General features: G+C 44.7%; 1 protein-coding gene and 1 long non-coding RNA gene across 2 annotated transcripts in view; both read left to right on the top strand.

The window, feature by feature from the left end:
* Positions 1-23,478, top strand: part of LOC129163981 (uncharacterized) — a 67,196-nt gene that overhangs the window by 12,526 nt on the left and 31,192 nt on the right. The window contains exon 2 of the mRNA XM_070543526.1: positions 8,407-8,680. Within this exon, the coding sequence (XP_070399627.1) occupies positions 8,483-8,680 (198 nt within the window). The 5' untranslated portion in view covers positions 8,407-8,482. The remainder of the gene's footprint in view (positions 1-8,406; positions 8,681-23,478) is intronic.
* LOC129163979 (uncharacterized) lies at positions 15,300-20,845 on the top strand. Its single transcript, XR_008563778.2, has 3 exons — positions 15,300-16,117; positions 17,801-17,828; positions 20,494-20,845. It is a non-coding gene; the product is annotated as an uncharacterized lncRNA (long non-coding RNA).

The following is a 23,478-nucleotide window of genomic DNA, read 5'->3' as shown; positions in this document are numbered from 1 at the left end:
TGCTGGGTCCCGGGCTCGGCCGGCTGGGGGGTGGGAGGCTGCGGGCTGGCCTGTGGGCGGGCCTGTGGGCTTGCCGCTGATATCTCCCGGGACTCTGCCGGCTGCTGGGTGTGGCCTCCCGGGGCAATCATCTGCGCCTCTTAGGTGGGGCAGGGGCTTTTCTGGTTGCAGTCTCCCTGGGGTCCCTACGCTCTAGAGCAGCTCCTGGATCTCTGAGACTTGGAGCTCCTTCTACCTCCAACACATGTTTGGGGGCAGATCTGTGGCCCCTCACACTCTCTATTGGACGCTCCTATAGAGAAACCTTACAAATACAAGCGCGGGTACGCACACAGGTGCTCACATGGTGCTCTCATGAGTATGGACTTGGGTATGTTCAACACATGTCTTGAGGCTGTGGTTGGCACTTATTGCACTGTGATTTATTATCGTTTGATTGTTCAGTAAAACAATGTTGATTTGAAATTTCCTCATCAGGTTGACGCAGCAATTGTTTGCTCCTGTTGTATTGTTGTGTGTTGTTTTTCTTTCTTTTTTTCTCCTTCTGCAGGTCCAGAAGCAGAGTCTTGTTCATCATTGATTGTTTATTTCTGTGGACATCCCCTTGTCTCTTCCTTTCTCTTTCACCTCTGTCTCCGTGTACGGTCGGAATTACAAGCATTCAAAAAACAGTAACAATAAAGTTTTAAGTGTCAGGCATGACATTAAAAGCAGATGCTTTGATGCTCCATCTGAGAGTAAATCTGTGAGGCTTGTCACCAGCATTCAGACATTACTTCTGTTTGCTTCACAGCCAGACAGGACACGGGAAGAAAAATAAATAAATAAAAGGAAAACATGTCCATCACCACACTTGGATGGTTGGGAGGAGTTTGTCTCAGAGGATCTTTAGGTACTATTTTTTTTTACCCGTGGCTGTTCTGGATAAAAAACAACTGCACAGATGAAAAATCTTTGGTGGTTTCATTTTTATTTATTTATTTATTTATTTATTGTTATTTTTATTTTTGCTGATATGACATGACATGGGCATCCAGAAAAAGGAGTTTCTAGATGCCCCAAATAATCTGAATGACTTTGGCCCAGATATGTAATTTATGCTTGAATATCTTATGAATGTTAAAAATAACAAAGCAATATCAAACTCTGAGATAAGCCAAGAACCACACTAGAACAATTATGTGCAATGTGTTCCCTGGAGGCCATTTTCCTGCATGTTTTAAATGTTCCTCTGCTTCAATGCTCCTGATTTAAATCACCGGGTAATTAATAGATTATGGAAACCTTGAGAACATGCTGCAGAAATAAGTGAACCATTGCGTGCTGGAGCAGGGAAACTAACAAAACATGCAGCAAAGATGGGACACCAATTGTTCTTATTATTCCTGATTGTCTAACCTGTTTCTTTTTTCATTTTGTGCACAGACTGACCTGTAATTTCCTCACAAATCAACCCAAAGACTGTCCAGACCTTTAAAACCTGCCCCACTCTTCGTCTCAACTGCCTTACAGTGTCAGCATGTCTCCAGCGGAGCGTTATGTAAACAGCTGAGCCAACACAGAACCTTCTGTCAGAGCCTGATTACCCCAAAACAAGCCCACAATCAAATGAAAGTTTGACATTAATCACAAGTGATTAGCTTTCCTTCAAGCGTTGGCATCTGGCTGCTGTGGCCAAATCTGAGGGTCAGATTTATTAGCATCAGATAAACATCTCAAAACAGCTTGGTTTGTTGTATGCAACAGAATATACAAGGCCTTCCCTTTGTTGGTATTTTACTGTTTTGATGACGATGAATCAGAGGGAGGAGGAATGCAAAAACAACGTCATGAAAATAATGCAGCATGGGAAGAAGAAACTATACTTATGATTAAGTTTTTACTACATCAACAGACACATAATTAACAGGTCTCACCTAAAACTTCCAGCAGATTCATGTTGTGACTATTTTAATTCAAATTTTTAGAACTTAAAGTAACACAGAGCAATCCCTGCTCCTCCGTCTTACTGGTTGAAAGTGGAATAACAACTGCTGGCTAGCGCTAACAACGAGCGAGCAGTTTTCTTTTATAGTTTTTTATATATTTTATATATTTATATTTATAGTTTCAGTTTCTTTTTAAGTTTTTTTAATGTTGACTATATGTTGTATTAAAAGCAGTATTACTGATAAGTTTAATAATTTATGCAGTAATTAATCTTCTTACTGCACAAATAGTACCACATCTAAATGAAAATGCAACATTACAAATGTAACTTCTGTATTTAAGATTTTCAAAGTTTGTGAGCATTAACTGTAACACTACTACTAACCTTTTCACGTAAAAGCACAACATATTTCTTATTACCCCACTACATGTGGCCTTTTACAGCTAAAATGTTTAAATTTAGCTGTTATCATAAAATAAAATTGCAACGTCAACATGAATTCCTAACATCAATCCTTGCAAATGTGTCTCCTCTTACATTCCATACTTACTTCCCCTGGATCTGCCTGTGGAACCAGCGCATCTTTCTGTCCCTCATTACTGCTGGCATGTTGCTGTGTAGCTATCTGCCTGACTTCTTCATTGCTGTGAACCTGCTGCGAGGCGCTGCTGCTGGCTGTGCTGCTAAATATGTCGGTTAATTTGTGAGATTTAGAGGCTTCAGCATCTAATGCCCGCAATTTTTTTTCTCTTGCCTTCTCAGCCCCACCCTTTTATTTCCTTTTTTTTTTTTTTTTTTTTACTAGCGGCCGGGTTTTGCATCGTTTTTTTTTCTGCTGCCTTTGCCTCCCCTCCGCTTCAGCTTCTTCTTCTCCTCAGCCACAGCCAATGTAGCTGGCATCCAACTTAGAGGTGCAGTGCTGCCACCTAGAGCGCTGGTGCGCGAAATAGCTTTGAGGGGGGGGAAACAGGTGTTAAAAGCATACGTGGAGAGTGGTGGGCCGGACCACCGGCCGTCCTGGATTATCGGCCACTCTGTGATTCTCCAGAATCCACAGATGGCCAGTCCGCCCCTGGCTAACACTAACATGAGCCAACTGATACTAAAGTAAACCACAAAGTAAAAAAATCCACACTGCTGGACAAAATATATTACTACTTACTACTCCAGTAGCAACAAAGCCAGGTCACCATCAGTTATTTTATGGCCTCCTTTGGCTCTCTCAAATTAATGTAGGCTGTGCCGATGTTCACTCTGGTTTTAGCTCTTTGCTTCCGCTCCAAATACATAGCAATCTTCTTTTTCTTCTTGTCCTTTTTATTGACGATTGACGAACCGAAAATGCTAACAGCTAATATTGCCGCTAACAGCCCTAAAGCAGGTAAAGAGCACCCTCTGTAGGGCACCTACCCACGCAACAAAACCATCATGTGTGGTTTTTGACCAGCAGAGGGCTGCAGAGTGGTGTCAAATATGACAATCACTGATATCAACGTTAAAGCTCTAGCTTAAAGTTTTAAAAACTGTTGTTACATTAAATGCATATTTCTATAAAAACTGTACAGAAATTTTTAAATTGTTGTATAAAAGCTATTTGTTTTTAAATAAATATGGTAGACTTAAAAAGTAAAGCAGAAGTGTAATGAAGCGCAAATTCATGCTTGATGAAACTTTTTCAGTTTTTCAGTAAAAAACATTTTAAAGATATTTGAAAAGAAGTGCAAAACAAAAGGCAGAGCGAGTAAAATCAGTGTGTGAATCTGATCCAGCCTACTTAATGTCTGTGTGGTTTTGGTGTTAACACGATGCCCGTACATGTGATAGTCGTGTAATAGCATGTCATTAAACTGTTATGGTTACACAGCTCGGTGGAACGGAGAAGTGGGTTAAAACGAACAAGGCGAGGCCCTTCAAGCCCCAGCCAAAGCAACCATCCACAGAGCAGAGGAGAATGTGCACGAGTGTATGTGTGTGTGTGTGTGTGTGTGTGTGTGTGTGTGTGTGTATGTGTGTGTGTGTGTGTGTGTGTGTGTGTGTGTGTGTGTGTGTGTGTGTGTGTGTGTGTGTGTCTCGTCTCATTGCGGCACCTAGTCTGATTTGTGTATTCAACATTACAGTTTAAATAAGCACCTCACCCTTGTGCCACTTTTCAAGCATTTGATCAAAATCCAATATATCTAAGAAACGCAGAGTTATGGCCCACTACCTAAAGAAAATACACCGATAACTGTATCTCAGCTTTTGGAGCACGAGAGGGGAGGATAGACATGGCAACTGCAACCAGGGGGATTTCTGATTTACCTCCACACGTTTGTTTCTGTGTTCGTTTCTCACTCCAGCTACATGTTTACCCTCATGACTCAAAGTGATTTTTATTATTTTACCTCAAATGACCACTGAAAACACGAAGACATTAACAAATTGTTGCCTGAGCCGAGTATGTATAACAAAAGTCTGGCGTTGTGATTTGAAGAGTGTTTATAGAGCGCAACCTTACAGGCCTTGTTCTCATCTCGGGCCAAATGTGGTTCCACCTCCGTCGTCTGCGCCAGAATCTGTCTCTCCTCAGCTCTGCTTCTCCTCTTACCACAGCTGAGTTTAAAACCCTTAGAAAAAACATCCAAATTAAAAGTCTGTGTCCTGACCAATGTTATTACAATCTGTAACATGCCAGTAAACATTGATGAAAGCGAGCAGTAATGCGACCTGCTCGAGGATTTATGCAGCTCCGTCTGTGAAGGTTACCTCCACACTTGTGGGTGGGTCTGACGGTGCAGAGAGACTGGACTTCTGATCTCCTTTGTTCTCACAGCAAATCTTTTCATTTCCTTTCTGGAAAATCTGTTTCTTATGATATCTCTTACACATGCACGCACACACACACACACGCACACACACACACACACACACACACACACACACACACACACACACACACACACACACACACACACACACAAAGCTGGTGTAGGAGAGTGAGGAAGAGAGGTGACGGGAGTCAAACTCACTAAAAACTCCTTGATTCCTGACATTTTTTCCCTTCAGTATGGAAACCCATCTGTGTTTGCTGGTCAAAGATTTAATTGACCGTTTAAAGTTCCAAGTTGATGGTCTGATGTTAAACGATGCGGGCAAACACAGGATTAAACATTCAGGAGCTGCAGGGCATGGATGAGCTTTACACTCTGCAACCACCAAGGAGTGCTAAATATATGCATCTCAATCTTGAGCAAAAACACGACAGGAAAAAATTTGCTCCTTAAGCTGTAATATTATTGCTTCTTCATAGCTTTGGGATTTTTTTCAGGTTTGGGTCTTTAAATGCGTAATTAGGTGACTCTATATCCTCTTTTCTCCTTTTAGCTCCTATTCTAACCAAGTGTTTGCATGAATTACTCTTCCCTGGAGATCGGTGAAAACCTCACACAACAGACGAGACTCGTGTTGATCTTTCAGGCTGCAAACCATCGACATAAATATACTGCTGCAAACACTTAAACAAAATAAAAAACAATACAATTCTTGTGCATGAGATCAGCTCAGTCAGATTCTGTATGCCCACTTATGCACACACGTGCAGAGTCCTAATGAGAGATTCTTCACCTCACTCAAAGATTTCCTTGTACCAAAACCAGAGTTGATAAAGAAGAAGAAGCCTTCTAGTGCTACGTTCTTTTTGAGTCAGAACCTACGAGCTGCAGTTGACTGAAAAAGCTCACTTTGAATCCTGATCCAAAGTAGATTTTACCAATCCGTCATTTCTGTAAAAACATTTAAAATGAAATATATTAAAAATCTTAACATGATTACAAAATATGACATAGCTGCTTGTTAATTTTACAAATAGCGCTTTGGAACTGATGTATTGACGTAATGCGTTTTGGCAGTGCTGCACCAATTTTAATGTCCACAAAAGACAACAACAAACTGAGAGACGGCTTAAAGGCAGCTAATAAGAAAAAGGACGGTAATAGATCCAAAGACATGATAACCAGAAAAAATACTTGGTTTGAGATCCTTGGAAAAAAGTATGTACAAGTAAGTCTCAGCAGTGGGGAAGAGATCCCGGAGACCTACCGCCGTTCATCCTCCTGTGGGACAAACTGCTTTTCTCTTCTCTGTTAATGTAGAAAATGCACAAAATCACCTGCAAAGGTAGCCTAACTTGACCCAGTCTGAGGAGGAAATCAACCAGCGATGAAGGTTCATGATTCAGACCTGCTGCTCTTCTTGTCCCAGAGTTCAGGACAAGCGGGACAAGTGATCCTGAATCTTGGTTGATAAATCGGATAACTGATTTTAAAAAAATAAAAAGTCAAATTTAATGTTGTGCACAAATGAAAAACTGATGCATGATCCACTCCTCCACATCGAGAGGAGCCAGTTGAGGTGGCTCGGGTATCTGATTGGGATGTCACCTCCAACCTGGAGAGGTTTTCTGGGCACGTCCAACCAATAGGAGACCTAAAGGAAGACCCAGGACACGTTGGAGGGACTATATTTCTCATCTGGCCAGGGAACGCCTTGGGGTTCCCCCAGTAGCTGGCCCAACTAGCCGAGGAGAGGGAAGTCTGGGCCTCTCGACTTAGGCTACTGCCCCCGCGGCCCGACTCCGGATAAGAGAATGGATGGATGGATGGATGGATGGATATAAATCAAGTAGGTATGAAACTAATATTATTGTTATACGGGTCAGTTACACAAACGATTTATTCAGATGTGGAGCCTTTGAGGATCGGTATAGGTGCACATAAGCATTGCTTCAGAAGAACTTTATTGAAAAGACAGCAAGCAGCATTTTGAATGAATGAATGAATGAATGAATGTATTTACATAACGACTAAGGAAATATACAGATGAATTCCACATTAATACAGACAGATATGGCTTCACATATAAGAACTGTTGCAGTCTGATGTTGTTTTTATGCAGTTTCACATTCTTTACAAAACAAAGATAATATGGTGTTTTATTAACAAATTACAATTATAAAGAAAGCATTTAGGTGTTAACAAATAAGAATGTATGAACAAAACTTCTGATGTGTTTTCATAACTTAAGTTTGAAAGCCGAGCAGATTTGCCGGAATGTGACGTCATCAGCAGGCGCAGGACCCCGAACAGATCTGGTACCAGCACCGGCCATACTAGTGAAGCGCCTCATGATTTTTATCTTGAGAGGCGCTATAAAAAAGATCATATTCTTCTAATATTACAGCCTACTACATAGCAAATATTGTATTTTTTATCTATGTACAATAAGTATTTAATAATATAATATACATAAAAACATTGCTGATGTTATTAATAAGGATGCTATCCGTTTGTTCCTCGGTCCTCAAGCTGTCTTTGTTTGGACAAGAAAAATGGCGCTGACCAGGCCGTGTCCCCATCGCTCAACGCCACTCTCCAAAGCCCTATTTCATCCTAAATATTTTGCCGGTTGATTAGTTTATCCTTGCTAAAACTGATTGCTATTGTAACTATAAAAATGTTAAAGTTTGAAAGGGTCAGGTCTACTTTTTCTGTTGTTGCTGGATTAATCACCAAAGAACTAAATTAGTCAAGGGTGAGCTAATAAATCAGCAATAAGCCACAAAAACAGGCTTCACAGGCAACCTGAGCAGGTACAACCTCAGCAGGTGGACTGCATGTCTGGTTGGCTCGTTTGGTACTTTCGGGGGGAATAGCTCACGAGCTCAATGTCTCCACTAAAAGAGAAGGAAAGGATTAACAAAAAGATGAATGGCATGTGTTGTAATGACAGGAGACTGCCTTAAGTCCATGTACAGACCAGCATTCAGCTTGACCCTCACTGATCTCTGCTGTCTGTTGCAGTCAGAGCTGAAGAAAGCTGATTCACTTTCAAAAAACACATCACTCGTCAAAAGGAGCTGTCAGACACTAAGGCAGGAAGGCACTTCAATTAGATGATACAAAAGTAAGGGGCCTATCCTGGATGTGACGTTTCTGTTGATCTGGCATTTTTCTCTAAAAAGAGCTCAGAGACTAAAGATTTGTCAAGGAAAAAAAACTGAAAGGGAAGAAAGAGGAAGAGTAGGGGTTTGAAGAACATACTCAGGATAAAGATGGCCCACTCCATGTAATACTCAGAATATTAAGAGACTAATTTTTAATAAAGGTACACATCATTTAGCAGATTTCTGACATCTGTCTAGCAGCTTGCTAAAGATCTTTATTCTATAAATAAACCAACGAGTCATTCATTTCTGCAGGTAATCTCTAAATCTGAAAATCCATGCAGTTTAGCTAATTGTCTCACTTAGAAATCATGGAGGGGTCTTAAATTCACTCTGTAGGTGCATTCCCACTGTGAGAGACAGCATTTAAGAAAATTCAGGAAATCTAATTGTGTGATTTTTTTAAACATGTTTTTGTATTGCACTGCTGCACATAAGTATTTAAAAACCTGAGAAAATCAGTATTAATATTTGTTACTGAAACCTTTGTTTACAGAGGTCTGGTGAGGTTTTCTGGGCACGTCCAACCAGGAGGGGACCTAAAGGGAGACCCAGGACACGTTGGAGGGACTATGTTTCTCACCTGGTCAGGGAACATCTTGGGATTGCCCCGGAAGAGCTGGCCGAATGAAGTCTGGGCCTCTCGACTTAGGCTGCTGCCCCGTGACCCGACTCCAGATAAGCGAATAGATGGATGGATTTGGATCTGGAGACCACTCCACAATCTTGATATGCTCTTATGGATTTTTGACCCTAATGGCCATCCGTTGGTAAGGTCTTACTCAAACACATTGCCCCTCATCTCGAGGGAACATACACACCGTCACTTTAAAAGGATGCTTAGGTGGCGGGTTGGTGTCCTGGCATGTGAGAAGAAACAAAACAAGAAAAATATTAGAATTCACCCTGTTTTTTTTCTTGTTTTTTTTTTTTTCCTTTGCCTCTTTTCTGTCTTCAAACACCCTAACATTTCCTTCCTTTTCTGTTACACATTTTTAATTTCCTTTCTAGCATCACAACTTTTTCCTCCCTTATCGTTCCTTTTTGCTCCTTCACATTCTTTCTGGTGTTTCCTCTAATTCATCCCCTTCCCTCAGTTTTTTTCTCCTCCATCCACTCCTCTCCCACGAGCTCTGTGTTGAGAGCACGACAGTAGAATCTGTTTTGCTGCCTCTCATCAGATTAGTGTTGATTTTTCTGCCGCCAAACCGCAGCTCAGCAGAGCGGATGAACTTTAACTGTTTATCAGAGGCGCATTTACACTGCTCCGCTCGGCGGCTGCACGGTTTGTTACATGCCATTTACAATGAAATGAAAATCGATGGATGCAAAAATGGGATTTTATACCCTGTTGTTAGTGAGACCAATTATTATTTCCTGCTTAACGGGGTGTGGAGTGTCAGTCCCACCAGTGCCATTTTTTAACAGTACGAATGGGTTTTGGTAGTGTAACTGCATACAGGTTTTTTTCCCTAATTTGTTGTTATATTTGTACTCGATGTTTAAATAAGTTGGGCAAGTGTTCCTTTCACTCCTCTCATGTCATTAAAATGGATCAATGGGAAGCAACTAATTCCACATCAGATCATCTGAAGCTGTTTGAATTCAACATCCTAGGAGTGACTCCAGAAATATTCTCCATTTTACTAAACTCCAAAGGATACTGGGAATTGAAACCAGTTGTTAATTTTAGCTCCCTCCGCTCAAGTTAAGTTGTGCACCAGACAATGATGACACAGTGCTATGTCAGAGAAGTAATGACTAAGATTTACACTCTATTATTAGAGCTGGGCCCCTGTGAGATACCGCTGGAGACCTCTTTCCTTTCTCATCCTGATACAGCAAGCGAGGACAGAAACAGAGCACGGTTTACAGCTATTGTACTGAATCACTGGCCACAAGAGGACACGCAGCTACCATGTTAATTATAGTGTTCTATCTGCTTTTGACAGGAACCGAGTAGATGGCAGATTAGAAGATGTCATTTAATTAATACCAATACTCATGAAAACAAATTTTCTCTGTAGAAACTGCTGAAAAACTCAAGACTGCCTTTTAATCCACACCAAGTGTGCCACAACAAGTGACTATTGTATGAGGTCAGTAAGCAGACAAATGGAAGCAAGTGTTTTAACCCTCAATAGGCCTTTTCACAGCTCTTCTCCAAAGATGAGCTGATCTTTAAAGGTGTGTTTGACTGGAAAACATTTTTGATTGATTATTTCTGATTTTAATTGGTCACTCTGAGTTTCTCATGCAGGATAAACATGAAAACCATCTTCTACACCCATCTCCTAAGTTAGCTTCTGGTAGAAAATAGACAGTGAAATGCTCGGATTTGAAAATCTTCACAAATCTATGTCACAGTGTGAGTTTGCATTCATGCCCACTGTAGAAGGGGAAAATATGTTGTTCTATTTCGTCTAGTCTTAGCCCTTAAGCGAGCTGCTATTGGAAGGGTGATCTCAGCATCAGCCAATCATGAAGAGCTTAAATGTACACCCACCACGTGGGCACCCCTTGTGGGTTATATAAGTGGAGCGACTCCACTGTTCGCCTCTGTTTTCTCTTCACGCCAAGCTTAAGAGCTTCTTTTAAGAGCAATTATACAAGAAAAATCTACTCACCGACCATGTCCAGCGACGCCAGGACCTGCCCGGCCTGCCAGACGGGCTCCATCTCCAGCGGCGACCTGCACGCCAAGTGTGAGGTCTGTCTCGGGGCTCACCACGCTGGCCTGGCCTTGACCCCCAGGCCTCGTGCCCGTTTTGTACCGCTCTGCCCGTGGCTGAAAAGGTCCGCCGGGTCGAGTACTTCACCCCCTCCACCGACGAGGAAATTCCGGTGGCTGGCACGTACTCGCTGGACAAGGCGTTACGGTTCTTCAACGTCGGCCAGGAGCCGGCTGGCTCCTACCGATTGGACGATGTCATCGACAGCGAGGAGTACGACGAAGCTGGCTTCCATAGCCCTTCCCTCCTGTACAACAGGGAGGTCGACTACGAGGCTGGCTGCCATAGCCCTTTTTCCCTCCAGTACAACACGGAGGTCGACGAGCCTCGTGAGGAGCACGACGAGGCTGGCTGCCATAGCCCTTTCTCCCTCCTGTACAACACGGAGGTCGACGAGCCTCGTGAGGAGCACGACGAGGCTGGCTGCCGCAGCCATTATTCCCTCCTGTACAACACGGAGGTTGACGAGCCTCGCTCAGCGGGTCCTTCTGCCCCAGTGGTTTCTCGCTCCTCCCTGCCAGCAGTTAGAGCACTGCTCCAGGAGCTGCCCGCCATCATCTCCGCGGCTGCGACCCGCAGGTGGCTAGCCGTTCCAGAACCGGCTCCCCTGAGGCGGATGAATTGGCGGGAATTTTTGGGGCAACACAGACGCGCTGTCCAGACCCCGTCTGGCCGCACTTCCCCGCTGCCATGAGCTGCTGGTCCGCCGCCTTCTCCGAGCCTGCCAGGCTCGAGGAGCCAATTTCCAGTGTGGCGTCAAGAACCACCTCACTGGACTGCGAGCAGTTCCCACTAAGCATGACCAGCTGCTGAGGCGGCTCGCCGATCGCGCACACCAGTGCGCCTTCCAGACCGGCGCTGCAGGAAATAACATCGCCTTCTCGCCTTTGGCGTTTCCAAAATGGTGGAGGAGCTTGACTCTCCTGTCGAGTCAAAAACCATCATTACTAAAACTGCTGATGCCATCCTCAATCTGGGCGCTGCTGTACTCACCGGTTCTGCTCGCATTGCTGCCTGGCAGACCCTTATCCAGCGGCCTTGTGGCTCATGGCTCTGCCCTCCATTCCTGAACACCTGCACAGAGAGATGCTGGAAGGCCACATCACCTCTGACGTTCTGTTTGGTCCCCATCTTACGAGCATCATCTAGAGGGCTCAGCAGCTGAACTTTCAGCCACGGTGCGAGACCTGGTCCACTCTCGGTCAGCCTGCACTCCGGCCGTTCCCCCAGAGGATGGGACGAACGGCGCGGAAACTCCATGCGCCCAGCTGCACGGCCCGCCCCGCGGAGCCGGCCTCCCGCTGAGGCGGGACCAGGGAGTTGGCGGCCAACGGTACCGAACGAGCCAGCAGACACAGCCTTGGCAGTCACAGGAACCTCGCCGAAAACAACCACGAAAACGACTCGTTGGGGGGAATATGTGTGCTTATGGCTGCAATGTTAACTCTGTGAATTATTTTGGTTTTGAAATAAAAACCCAAAAAACGTCACATCGAGAGCACAATCCTACAGTCCTCTGCAGAACCTTCTGCCGAATCCTCACACATGATGTTCCCTTCACCAAGCACTGCAGCACATCTGCATGTTCACACAGTCGGACTCGGTCATGTTACACGGGTAGCTGTAAGGGTGCGCTCCATTTGCGCACCGCCCCCAGCCTACGGCCAGGCCCGACTCATCCCGCTTCCCCCACAACTTTGGGTGGGACGGGATGTCATGGCGCTGTCGCGACCACGCGCAAAGCGCGCACATTGCGCGGCTCCATCCGCTGGCACTTTGACGTTCCCGTGCACGGGCCCGGCTCCCACTCGTCCTTCATGGACTCCACGCTCTGCGGTGCGGATCAGCCTCTTCCAGCTGTTTCACACTTGCTCTTTCGAGCACAGCCCTCCATGGGTCGCTCCCAGTTCTCTGGTACGAGCGACGGCGGTAAGGGCGCGAAACCAATCCTCAGACGTTGCTCACGTGACCTCGAGCACACGTCCGCTGTCGGAACGCGCGCACGAATGCCTCCCTTTCGGCTACTCGCTAGCCCAGCGCACTTTCTCCAAATGTCCGGAGACCGCGCTGCAGCCACTGCGCACGGCGGAAACGAGGGTTTTATTTTACCGGGACGATCTGCTCCGATGCGCCCGGTCCGAGGACGGGGCGTCAGTGCAAACCAGGAGGTTAACAGAGCATCTTTCAACCCTGGGGTTTTCTATAAACTGGGGGAAGAACTCTGTTCTTCCATCCCAGTCGATTATGTTTCTCGGGGGGGAGCTGAACGCCTCTCTAATGAGAGCACGATCGTCGCCGGTGAGAGCGGCAGATCTCACCATGGTGATCTCCCGCGTGCAACCCCGCGAGATCGTGAGAGCCCTGTTAGTCATGAGACTTCTGGGCATGATGGCTGCAGCCCACTCGGTGGTGCTGCTGGGGTTGTTGCACTCGAGGCGCCTGCAAAGTTGGTTCATCTGCCTCCGGGTACACCCGATACGTCAGAAGAGACGTATGTTGAGGGTTCCCCCCTCAGTGGGCGGGGACCTCGCTCACTGGGGGAATCCCTGCATCCCCTCACACGGGATTCTCATCGGACGTCCTGCGTCACACGTATCTGTGTTTACGGATGCGTCACTGTCTGGGGTGGAGGGCACGTGCTTGTTGCGCGGCAGATCGCTGGCCCTCCCACACGCACGAGCACATAAATGTGTTGGAGCTTATGACAATGAGGAATGTGTTCATGCACTTCGCTGCCCTTCTCGATGGCCGTCATGTCGAAGTTCACACAGACAACCAGGTGGCGGCAGCCTGCATAAATCGCCAAGGGGGAGTTCGATCCCCCCCTCTATTGCGCATAGCCACAGATTTACTGTGTTGGGCACATGTCCACCTGCTGTGCCACCTACATTCCGGGGATCCTGAATGTAGCGGCAGACATCCTGTCGAGAGGGGGTCCCCGCGACTCCGACTGGCGTCTGCATCCCGCGCTGATATCACAGATCTGGATAAGGTTCGGGGAACCGTGTGGATCTGTTCACGGCTCGCGAAAACACTCAGTGTCGCCTGTGGTTTTCCCTGAGTCTCCGGGACCAAACCTCGCTCGGAGCGGACGCTTTCTCACACCAGCTCGGGCTTCGAACGCTCCTTTATGCGTTTCCACCAGTCCCTCTGATTCCCCTTCTCCTGGACCGAGTTCGGTCAGAAGAGCTCTCGGTAATTCTGGTGGCTCCCAGATGCCTGTCCGCGTCATGGCTTCCGGACCAGCAAGCGCTACTGTCCGGCTCCCCGTGGAGACTCCCGCGAAGGGAGGACGCCCCTCCCCGGGCGGATGGGATAATCAGACATCCTCCGGAAATAAGCCATCGGCTGTGGGTCTGGCCGATGAGCGGTTTCGATTAGGGGTTTCTGGGCTGCCGCATGATGTGGTCACCACGATTCAGAGTGCGCGGGCGCCCTCTACCGTTGCATCTTACGCTGCTAAATGGGCAGCTTTCCAGAACTGGGGCACAGAGCGGAATGTTCAAGCGCTCTCCTGCCAGCTGGCGGATGTCCTATTGTTTCTGCAGATACGGACGGACAGGGGCCTCGTATTCAGCACTATTAAAACATATGCTGCAGCTATCTCATCCTGTCACCAGGGTTTTGGTGATAGATCTGTTTTCAATCATCCCCTCACAAAACGTTTTCTAAAAGGTGTCAGAAGGAACAGACCTGTGTCCCGTCCGCTAATTCCCCAGTGGGATCTAACGGTGGTTCTGGCTTATCTGAAGCCCCATTTGAGCCCTTGGACCAGGTCTCACTCAAGTTCCTGTCACTTACAACTGCCTTGCTGCTGGCACTGGCATCAGTCACGAGAGTGAGCGACCAAACCGCCCTCTCAGTGGCTCCCGCATGCCTCAGGGTCCGGAAAGATGGCGGGTCTGCTGTTTTATGCCCCAACCCAGCCTTTGTGCCCAAAAAACATTAATACTTCCTTCAAATCCAGGTCAATTTCATTGGCTGGACTTTTTCCTCCTCCCCATAATTCTGAGGAGGAGGCGGCTTCCCGTCTTCTCTGCCCAGTGCGAGCGCTCGCACGATATGTGTCACGCACTTCAGGGATTCGCCGCTCACAAATCATGTTTGTGCACTACAGGGAGTCTTCCCTTGGGCAAGCGCTGTTGGCCCAGCGCCTTTGACTCTGGCTATGTGACGCCATTTCACTCGCTTACACATCATTGGGGCTGGATCCTCCTGAGACACTCAGGGCTCACTCAGCCAGAGGGACTTCCTCTTCTGTGGCGCCCCACAGTGGTGTGTCAATGGAAGTCATTTGTCAGGCTGCTTCATGGGCTTCACCCTGTTCCTTTACTCGTTCTTATTTACGAGATGTGTCTTCAGGATCCATCACTCGTTCAGTGCTTGGACCTCAGCAGGCTGAGTAAACGCATTATGGCACCTCATCAGCCCTGCTTGAATGAATTTCATCCTCTTGTGGATGATATTTTTTAGTGGTGGCCCCACTCTTCTCTCTGGCTGCCTCAGCCTTTTAAGCCCTGGGCTGAGGCTGAGCGACCCCCACTAAAAGGAGACATGTTGGGTGTGTCCATTGGTTGAGCTAACCAGTGTGGCGTAAACCCATCCAGCTGCGCTTTATTCCAATAGCAGCTCGCTTAAGGGCTAATACTAGACGAAATAGAACGTTGGTTACGTATTGTAACCCCAGATTCTATGAGTCTAGTCGCAGCCCTTAAGCCACTTGGCCACACTGGTTCTGTTAGGACTAAGAGCCATCGGAGGCGAACAGTGGAGTCGCTCCACTTATATAACCCACAAGGGGTGCCCACGTGGTGGGCGTACATTTAAGCTCTTCATGATTGGCTGATGCTGAGATCACCCTTCCAATAGCAGCTCGCTTAAGGGCTGCGACTAGACTCATAGAATCTGGGGTTACAATACGTAACCAACGCTTTTAAGCTTAATATATTACCTTTACTTATGACCAATAAGATGTGATATTCTATATAAATATAGGATATCAACCTTATTGGTCTTTGAATGTTTAATCAGAAGATTCTAGGATTCTTTGCTTTTTCAGTGATCATAACACACTTTGTATTAATTTAGACAAAGTCAAGTTTATAAAAAGTAAGAAATTTATTTTCTAAACAAATTAAAAACAAGACAAGTTATAAATAAGACGAATGTGACAGATGGATATAAGTGGATGGGATGTGATGTTTGATGATGGAATGGTGTGTGATGTTTATCAGAACCTTGTATCTAGAAGAAACTATGTTCTGGGTGTGAAAAGAATTTGGTCTGCATTAAACTAGGAAGTTGGTCCTTAACAAAATGGCGTCTGACGCAATCTATGTGTTCTACGTACCCCTGAGGAGACTCCCTTTTGGATCCGAGATGTCGGGGGGTCGGGTGAGACCAAGGTACCGAAGTTCATAGAAAAGACCGCAGTGCGACCAGGTCGGTCCAGAGTCGTCTCCCGGATCACAACAGGTAGTTGTTTGCGTCTTTGGAAGGATGGACTCTGAAGCAGTCTTGGCTGTGTCAGTTTTGTTCTGAAGGAGCAAGTTTCTGTGTCAGCTGTAGCGTGTTGCAGGTTTTGACAGCTTGTCAAGAGATGCGGTGGTTAGAGAGTTTCCTCCGGTGGCCAGTCCGGAGTTCTGCTCAAAAACTAACTGGATCACTCCGCAAGTGATTCTGTTTAAATATTCCCATATTATGATTACATGGCCAATCAGGACAGAAGAGGTTAAGAGGTGTTTAACAAACAAACCTCAGAACACACGTCTTTTCCAAATACAAAAGGTGCTCTGATTTGTGGATAAAAAAATATCTATGTGCAGTGATGTTACTTTAACTTATATCCTATGAACATTGTGTACAAGTGTATGGCTGATTTGCTTGTCAAGTCACGTACGCTGATTATCAGGCAAATGGATTATTGCAGGACAATATTCATTTCAACCTTATTAACTTAGGCACAGGTTAATCAAAACATTTCTTTTAACCATATTGTTCATTTCATTTCATGATTAATTAACTCATATGAGCTGAAAATATTCACTTTTATTCAGAGGCAGGAGGTATCCTGTAGAAGCGATAAGGGGAAGCTTAAGGCCTTGAAACGGGAACAGTTTTGTTGGCAGTATGTTATCATGTGTTCAGAGCTGCAGAATCTTCTGGCTTGTTGGGAGATAGAATTTAAAATCCACTTTAGAGAATGGAGTTATGTCTGCAGATGACCGGTGGCATGTAGCTCAATATGTAGGTGAAAAATGACCCTTTCTGGACATTGCACCACACCCATATTAGTTAGCGCCCAACCATAGGAAGGCCTTTTTAATTATTTTTTCAGCGAGGAGAGAGAGCGGAGAGTGTTTTGAGACTCTGCAACATGGCCGAACGCATTCTGTTAGCCAATCAGAAGCAAGGTGTGTGCATATCATCAATAATAATGAGTAATCCTGCTGTTAATAGCCCACCTCTGCACCAGCAAACTTCTGCATCTCAGAACAGGAGCATCATAGCTTTTTTAATGACTCATAAGGCATTCTTTTACACTAGAGATCACTGCAAATGTGTTGGATAAACAAATAAACCACACCTTTAAGCTGCTTCTGGTCACTCGTAAATGCACCAAGCAAGTCTGCTACAATGATGGGAGCTTAAAGGTGCACTAAAAATAATATCTTGTGGTCTAATTTGGGTACTGCACGTCATGCATCAAAACTAAAGATTCTGTTCTCAAACCAACAACACACTCAACCCCTCATGAGTTTTATGGCTGTTACCAGTTACGGATCAGAGCCAGAAGACTCAGTCGACACAGGAAGTTGATAAGTAGATAAATACATTTCATTGTAAGTAGCATTTTTTTCCAACTCATAGTTAGCATTGTTAGCTCAGTGTTAGCCTCTAGCCTTCTTTACTCGATGTTGGAGTTTAAAAAAAAACATGTTGCAGCTTCTTAGGGGTTCAACCATTAACTTCTGGTCGCTTTTCGTACTGGTTTCCATTCTGTCCGCAACACCGTGCGGGCCGGTGTCAAATTACGATATCAGGCACAGTGATTGTGATGAAGACTTGGCAACATAGAGAGGTCACATATGATTGGCTCTGAAACCAGGTAGTATGGAGGCGGGACAGACTGTAAATAATGACTATGTTTCTTCGCAGCCTTTATAAAAGAAGAAGAAATTGCCAGGTGAGAAGGAAATCTGTCTTAATGTAACCATTCTTCCAGCATGATTGAGACATTGGACTATTTTATTATTATTTTACTGTAAAATTCTTACTTATTGTACCTTTAAATGAAATCAGCACAGTTGAACCACAGAAGGTTCAGCACGTAAACATTGATGATGGAGCAAACTGTATTAAATGTCTGAAACCTTCTGAATCCCACAGTTAGCTGATCACACAGAGATCATCACACCTTACAGGACAAATGTTGGTTTACTTTCTGCATGGCCTCCCTTAGCTCAGAGGTGTAACAGCATGGGTTTTTGGTTAGGGGCTGCTTTCACTGCTGTTGATCACCATTTGTCTAATGGTATGAGCTCAAATTTTCTACGTTGCAAAATGGTGTTTAGTAAGGTTTGATTTCAGGGCTTTCCTTTTTTTTCCTTGAAAGTTTTAACTATGTTCCGTGCCAACGGCGTTCAGATGTAAATGTTACAGCAAAGACGTTTCTGCACTAGATTGGATTCCAGTATATGTTATGAACCTGCTCATCCCCTCAGATCCTTGAATAAAAAGCTGGTCAGGATTAAAGTTTAAATCTAGAGGTGATTGGGTTTTTCAAGTCATGGGTCCCACTTTATGGAATACGCTGCCCCAGCCTCCAGGTCTGTTGTCTTCCATGACGGACTTTATGAAACAATCAAAAACACACATATACTAACAGGCTTTGAAGTAATTTTGTACCCTTTTTGTGGTTAAATGGATTTGCATTGATGTTTTGCATGTTCTTGTTTTATTTTTACGTTTTACAGTTTAAACTAGGAAAAAATAGATGATTGTGGTAAAGGTGATTTATTTCACTAATTCAACTTAAAAGGTGAAACTAATATATTAGATAAACTCATATTAAGCCTTTATTTGTTATAGTTTTAATAATTATGGTTTATAGTTCATGGAAACCCTGAACACAAAATATCAGACAATTAGAAAATTGTTAAAAGGTTTTAATATTCTAGACTCAAAATTTACTTTGTGATTTTTATCTTGAGATACGCTATATAAAAATCATTTCTTCTTCTTTTTCTGATCTGATTTTTGTGATAAGATCACAAACGGGTTCCTGAGTCATTTTAGCTGCATTAATGAATTAAATGGACTTTTGAAGCATATTCTAGGCGCAAAACTAATAAAGTTGAGTTGAGTTTTTGAGCAATCAGTTGTTGTGGTCAATAAAATGTTATTTAAAGTTAAAAACTTCAACATAGAAGCAGTTAGACTATTTAAACCAACAAAAACAACTACTTGTCGTGAGCCGGGGGTGAGTGCTCGTCTCTCTACATGAGATCTCTAAGGCCCTGTCCACACGTAGCCGGGGATCTGCCAAAACGCAGATATTTTTCTATGTTTTGGCCTGTCATCCACACGAAAACGGAGTTTTTTCACACGAAAACGGATCTTTTTAAAAACTCCGGCCAAAGTGAAGATCTGCGTTTTCTCCGTTTTGGGTGTCTGCGTGTGGACGGACAAAGCCGGAGTTTTAAGGTCTGCAACGTCACTTTCCGCGACAAAAAAATGCTGACATCACGTGTGCGACCTGTGTTTACACTAGCCGACAGCATGGAAGCCCTCGGAGCTGCGCTCTGTCACTACCCGATACATCAATTGTCCAAGCGCTTTCTGCTTGTTTGTTTTTGCAAGCAGAATTACTGCTCCTTGCGGAAGACCACAGACAAAGGATGAGGTTAAGAATGGGGGAAGTACTGCCGCCTACAGGTCTGGCATGTCCTTAACAACGTATTTATTCGGGTACGTGTGGACAGAGTTTGTTTTTAAAACGCGGTGATGTGGATGCAAGTTTTTGGAGGGGCGGATATTCGTTTTTAAAAAACCCGGCTACGTGTGGACTAGGAGGCCTAAGTTGTGTCTTGCAGGAGAGGGAGCGGCAGCTGCACCTGATTAGTTAATCAGCGGGTTGGCTTCTTAAGGAGGAAGGTGACACTACTCTACTACTACTACTACTAAACTTTATTTTTATAGTGCCTTCACATGGCCCAAGGACCAAACAAAGCGCAGCACAGCAGAAATAAACATAAAAAAAATAAAAACATATAAAACCATTTAAAAACCAACAAAAACTTGCATATAAAATCTAGGTGGGGCAGCAAAAATTGCAAAGCCATCCGTTAACGAGGCTCTTCTTGAAAAAAAGCTAAAGAATAAAAGTGTGTTTTCAGCTGGCTCTTGAACTTGCCGAGTGTGGTGGCCTGTTTAACACATGTAGGTAGCTCATTCCAGAGCCTCGGCCCCAGCACCGAGAAATCACGACCCCCTCAAGATTGTAGTCTGTGTTTAGGAACGACCAACAGTCCTTGTTGTGCTGACCGAAGGTTCCTTGCGGGAACATAAGGATTGATCAGATCCGCCAGATAACGTGGAGCCAACTCATTTAAACATTTAAAAACAAACACCCGAACTTTAAACAAAATTCTAAAAGAGACTGGAAGCCAGTGTAGGGATGTCAAGACAGGCGCGATGTGTTCAGATCTCCTGGTACTCGACGCTGGATGATTGCTACTGACTGGTAGTTTCCAGCCCTCGTACTTGGCTCTTGGTTTTTGTGAACATTATTACGTGTACCTTTTCCTGGGACTTTTGTGACTTTACGTCTCTTGGATCTCCGACCTCAGGTTCTCCTCCTCTCTGGATTATTCCCTCACCACGCCCAATAGGACTCTGGTCTGCTCACACGCCACATCATCCATTCACCTCTGACCGACCCGCTCTCCAACGACTACCCGCTCCAGCTCTGGAACCGCTCACCTGGATACCCCCGGCTCGTTACCCATCCCCTCACTCGCTGAACTCATTTTACCCCAATAAGTCCCCTCACTCATTATCTGTTGGACTTAAAGTTCTCAGGACTCACCTCTAATCTGCTCTCCCCTCCAGACGCTGCGTTTCCCGTTTCCCCTGTCCACTGGAATTCCCAGTGTGCCCTCAGTTACCATTATCCACAAATAAAAATATTATTTTTCATTATACCGTCTCCTGGGTTGATTCTGCATGTCTTGGGTTAGAAACCTTCCTCAGAACTTGTCACTACTTCCACAATATCTGCTTTATTGTAGGGGGTCCTCATATTTGGAATAGTTTGTAAACTTAGAATAAATAAACGATAATGGATTGTTTCTTTTGCCTCACACAGAGACTATGACCACATTTAATGTGATTTAAAAATTATGACTCATTTGATAATTTAATTGTTTGCATTAGAAGTGAATCTTAATTTTTGTTTTTGTTTTACAGGTTTAATTTTCTTAAAAGCCTTACCAGAGACCAGGTCTGAAAATAGAAGGCCTATGTAAGGAACAACAGCTTCAATGTTTAATACAAATCACTGTTTTTATTTACGGACCCTGATCAAATAAACTTCAGTAAAGTGAAATGAAACGTTCCTGTGCTCAGGATGAAAATAGTCACCAGAGAAGCATCAGTAAAATCAAATGTTCATCTTGTTTCTCTCTCCCTTTTTTACTTTGTGCTCACTAATATATCCTGCTTGGGTATTTGTTTTTACTAAGTGCATCACGTTTGTTGAACAGGCACTTATTGTATTTTGCTTTATTTTGAAACCAGGTTTTGAGCTTATAAAATGTAGTCCCTCCTCTCACCAAAAGGGCTAAGGCCATCTGACTTTGTCCTGACAGTTAGTGCTATACAAATAAAAAAAACTGGTCTAAACTGATCTACGCATAACACAAAATAAACAAAGAACTCACACACATATGGTATAGTCACACTAATCCGATGTTTATCTTCCGTTCTTTGGTCGACAAAAGTCATCACACAAAACATTCAAACCAGCAAATAGACACAAAGGTTAACAGACACACAGCTGAATTTTCCATCTGTTGTACATAAATGTGCGTGGCCGCTCACACACACAAACATCCACTCTGTGTCAAAGAGTTTAAATCTCCAGGGAGGAGGGGGTCGCTGCCAAAGGATGCACAGAACGATGGGCAGGGAGGAGGAGAGGAAAAGGGTCTACTGTCTCAGCAGGCAGTTCAGAGAGGCTTGGCAATGTCACCATGTCATCGCCATGGGAACACGGAGCGCAGAGACTCTTTTGGACTAATAGGCAGTTGTCAAGGCAATGATAAGATAAGTGCTGTGTTTGATGGAAACATAGTGTGATGAGCCTGATAGGCACCAAGAAGTACCCGAACAATCAGCAGAGAGCTGCCAAGAGGGGAAAGATTCTGGGAGTGGGGTGGGTGGGGGGTGGGGGTGGGTGGGGGGGGGGGGGGGGGGGGGGTCTGTTACACACCTCCACATGAGTAGAGATGAAGAATGGAAAACAGCATGGACTCTCTTCGGACAAGCAGAGTCAAGCCACCTTCTCTTTGTCCGCTGGGTTTCGTCCGTCCTGGCCCCACTTTGCTGTGTGACTTGCACACAAACGCTCGTCTGTAGAAACAATCCAAATGTGGCGATGCGTCCCTGATATGTTCAAAGATACATGCACACACATGAAGAGAGGAGGGGGTGTGTGTTTGCTTATCTAATGCTGGGGACTGAATTTGGTTAGCCCCAGTGGGATTGGGTTAGAAGATGTCAGGAAGATAGATGAGCGTCGCGATGTAACACCTCAGCTCTGAGCCTACCCTCACATTGTCTTGCATCTGTGTGTTTAACATGTGCATCACACCTACCTCCAAATGAGTCCAAAACATTTCAGAGGGTCTCACCATAAATACAGGATAACACATTTTAGAACATGCAAACATTTGCCCTAGCTAGCCACGGTAATATTCGATGTCTTTGCCTTTGAACACATCTCACGTCTCTCTCCTGAAAGAGTCTGCCAATCTACCCAAATCCACTAAGAATGTCCGAGCAGAAGTCGCCTCCAGCTATAAATTTAGAGGAAGTGAAATATATTTTTATAGTGTGCTCACATGTAAATATGTTTGTACATCCACTCAGAATTTGGTCTCTGATTGGAGTATCCCAGCAGCTTTGTGGCCATTCTATTGATTTGCAGATAGTTGTATGACACTGTATCACTACCCTGTCTTTGGTTCCACATTTAAACACACACACACACACACACACACACACACACACACACACACACACACACACACACACACACACACACACACACTCAGGTTTGGGTTATCTGATCCGAATCAAACAAGCCATTTTAATAAGATCACAAGCCAAGTTCAAATGCTGCAGGTCCTTTTAAAGCTTTATAGCTTTAACTGTGTGTGACACAGTATTTTTCTGCTGTCCGTCCATGTCACACAAAAGCGTGGACACACACACGCACTAACATACACACACCCTTCCTATATGAATGTGAATGGAACTGTATGATCTTTTCTCCAGAGAGGCTGATAGACTCTGATGCTCTGCAGTAATGGCTAGCCATACCTGTCCATAGCTGCCTTCTCATGGCCTTAGGCAACTGCTCAGTAATTCCACTCTGAATACAATGGACTCTCTCACACACACACACACACACACACACACACACACACACACACACACACACACACACACACACACACACACACACACACACACACACACACACATCCAACAAACCTCTGTCAAAGCTTCTATCCAATAATGAATTTTCAGAACTTGGAAAGCTCCTTCTG

Source organism: Nothobranchius furzeri, chromosome 13 (assembly GCF_043380555.1).
Source record: "Nothobranchius furzeri strain GRZ-AD chromosome 13, NfurGRZ-RIMD1, whole genome shotgun sequence".
Lineage (NCBI taxonomy): Eukaryota > Metazoa > Chordata > Actinopteri > Cyprinodontiformes > Nothobranchiidae > Nothobranchius > Nothobranchius furzeri.
Note: the sequence above shows the minus strand (reverse complement) of the source record. Positions and strands in the feature narration are given on the sequence as shown.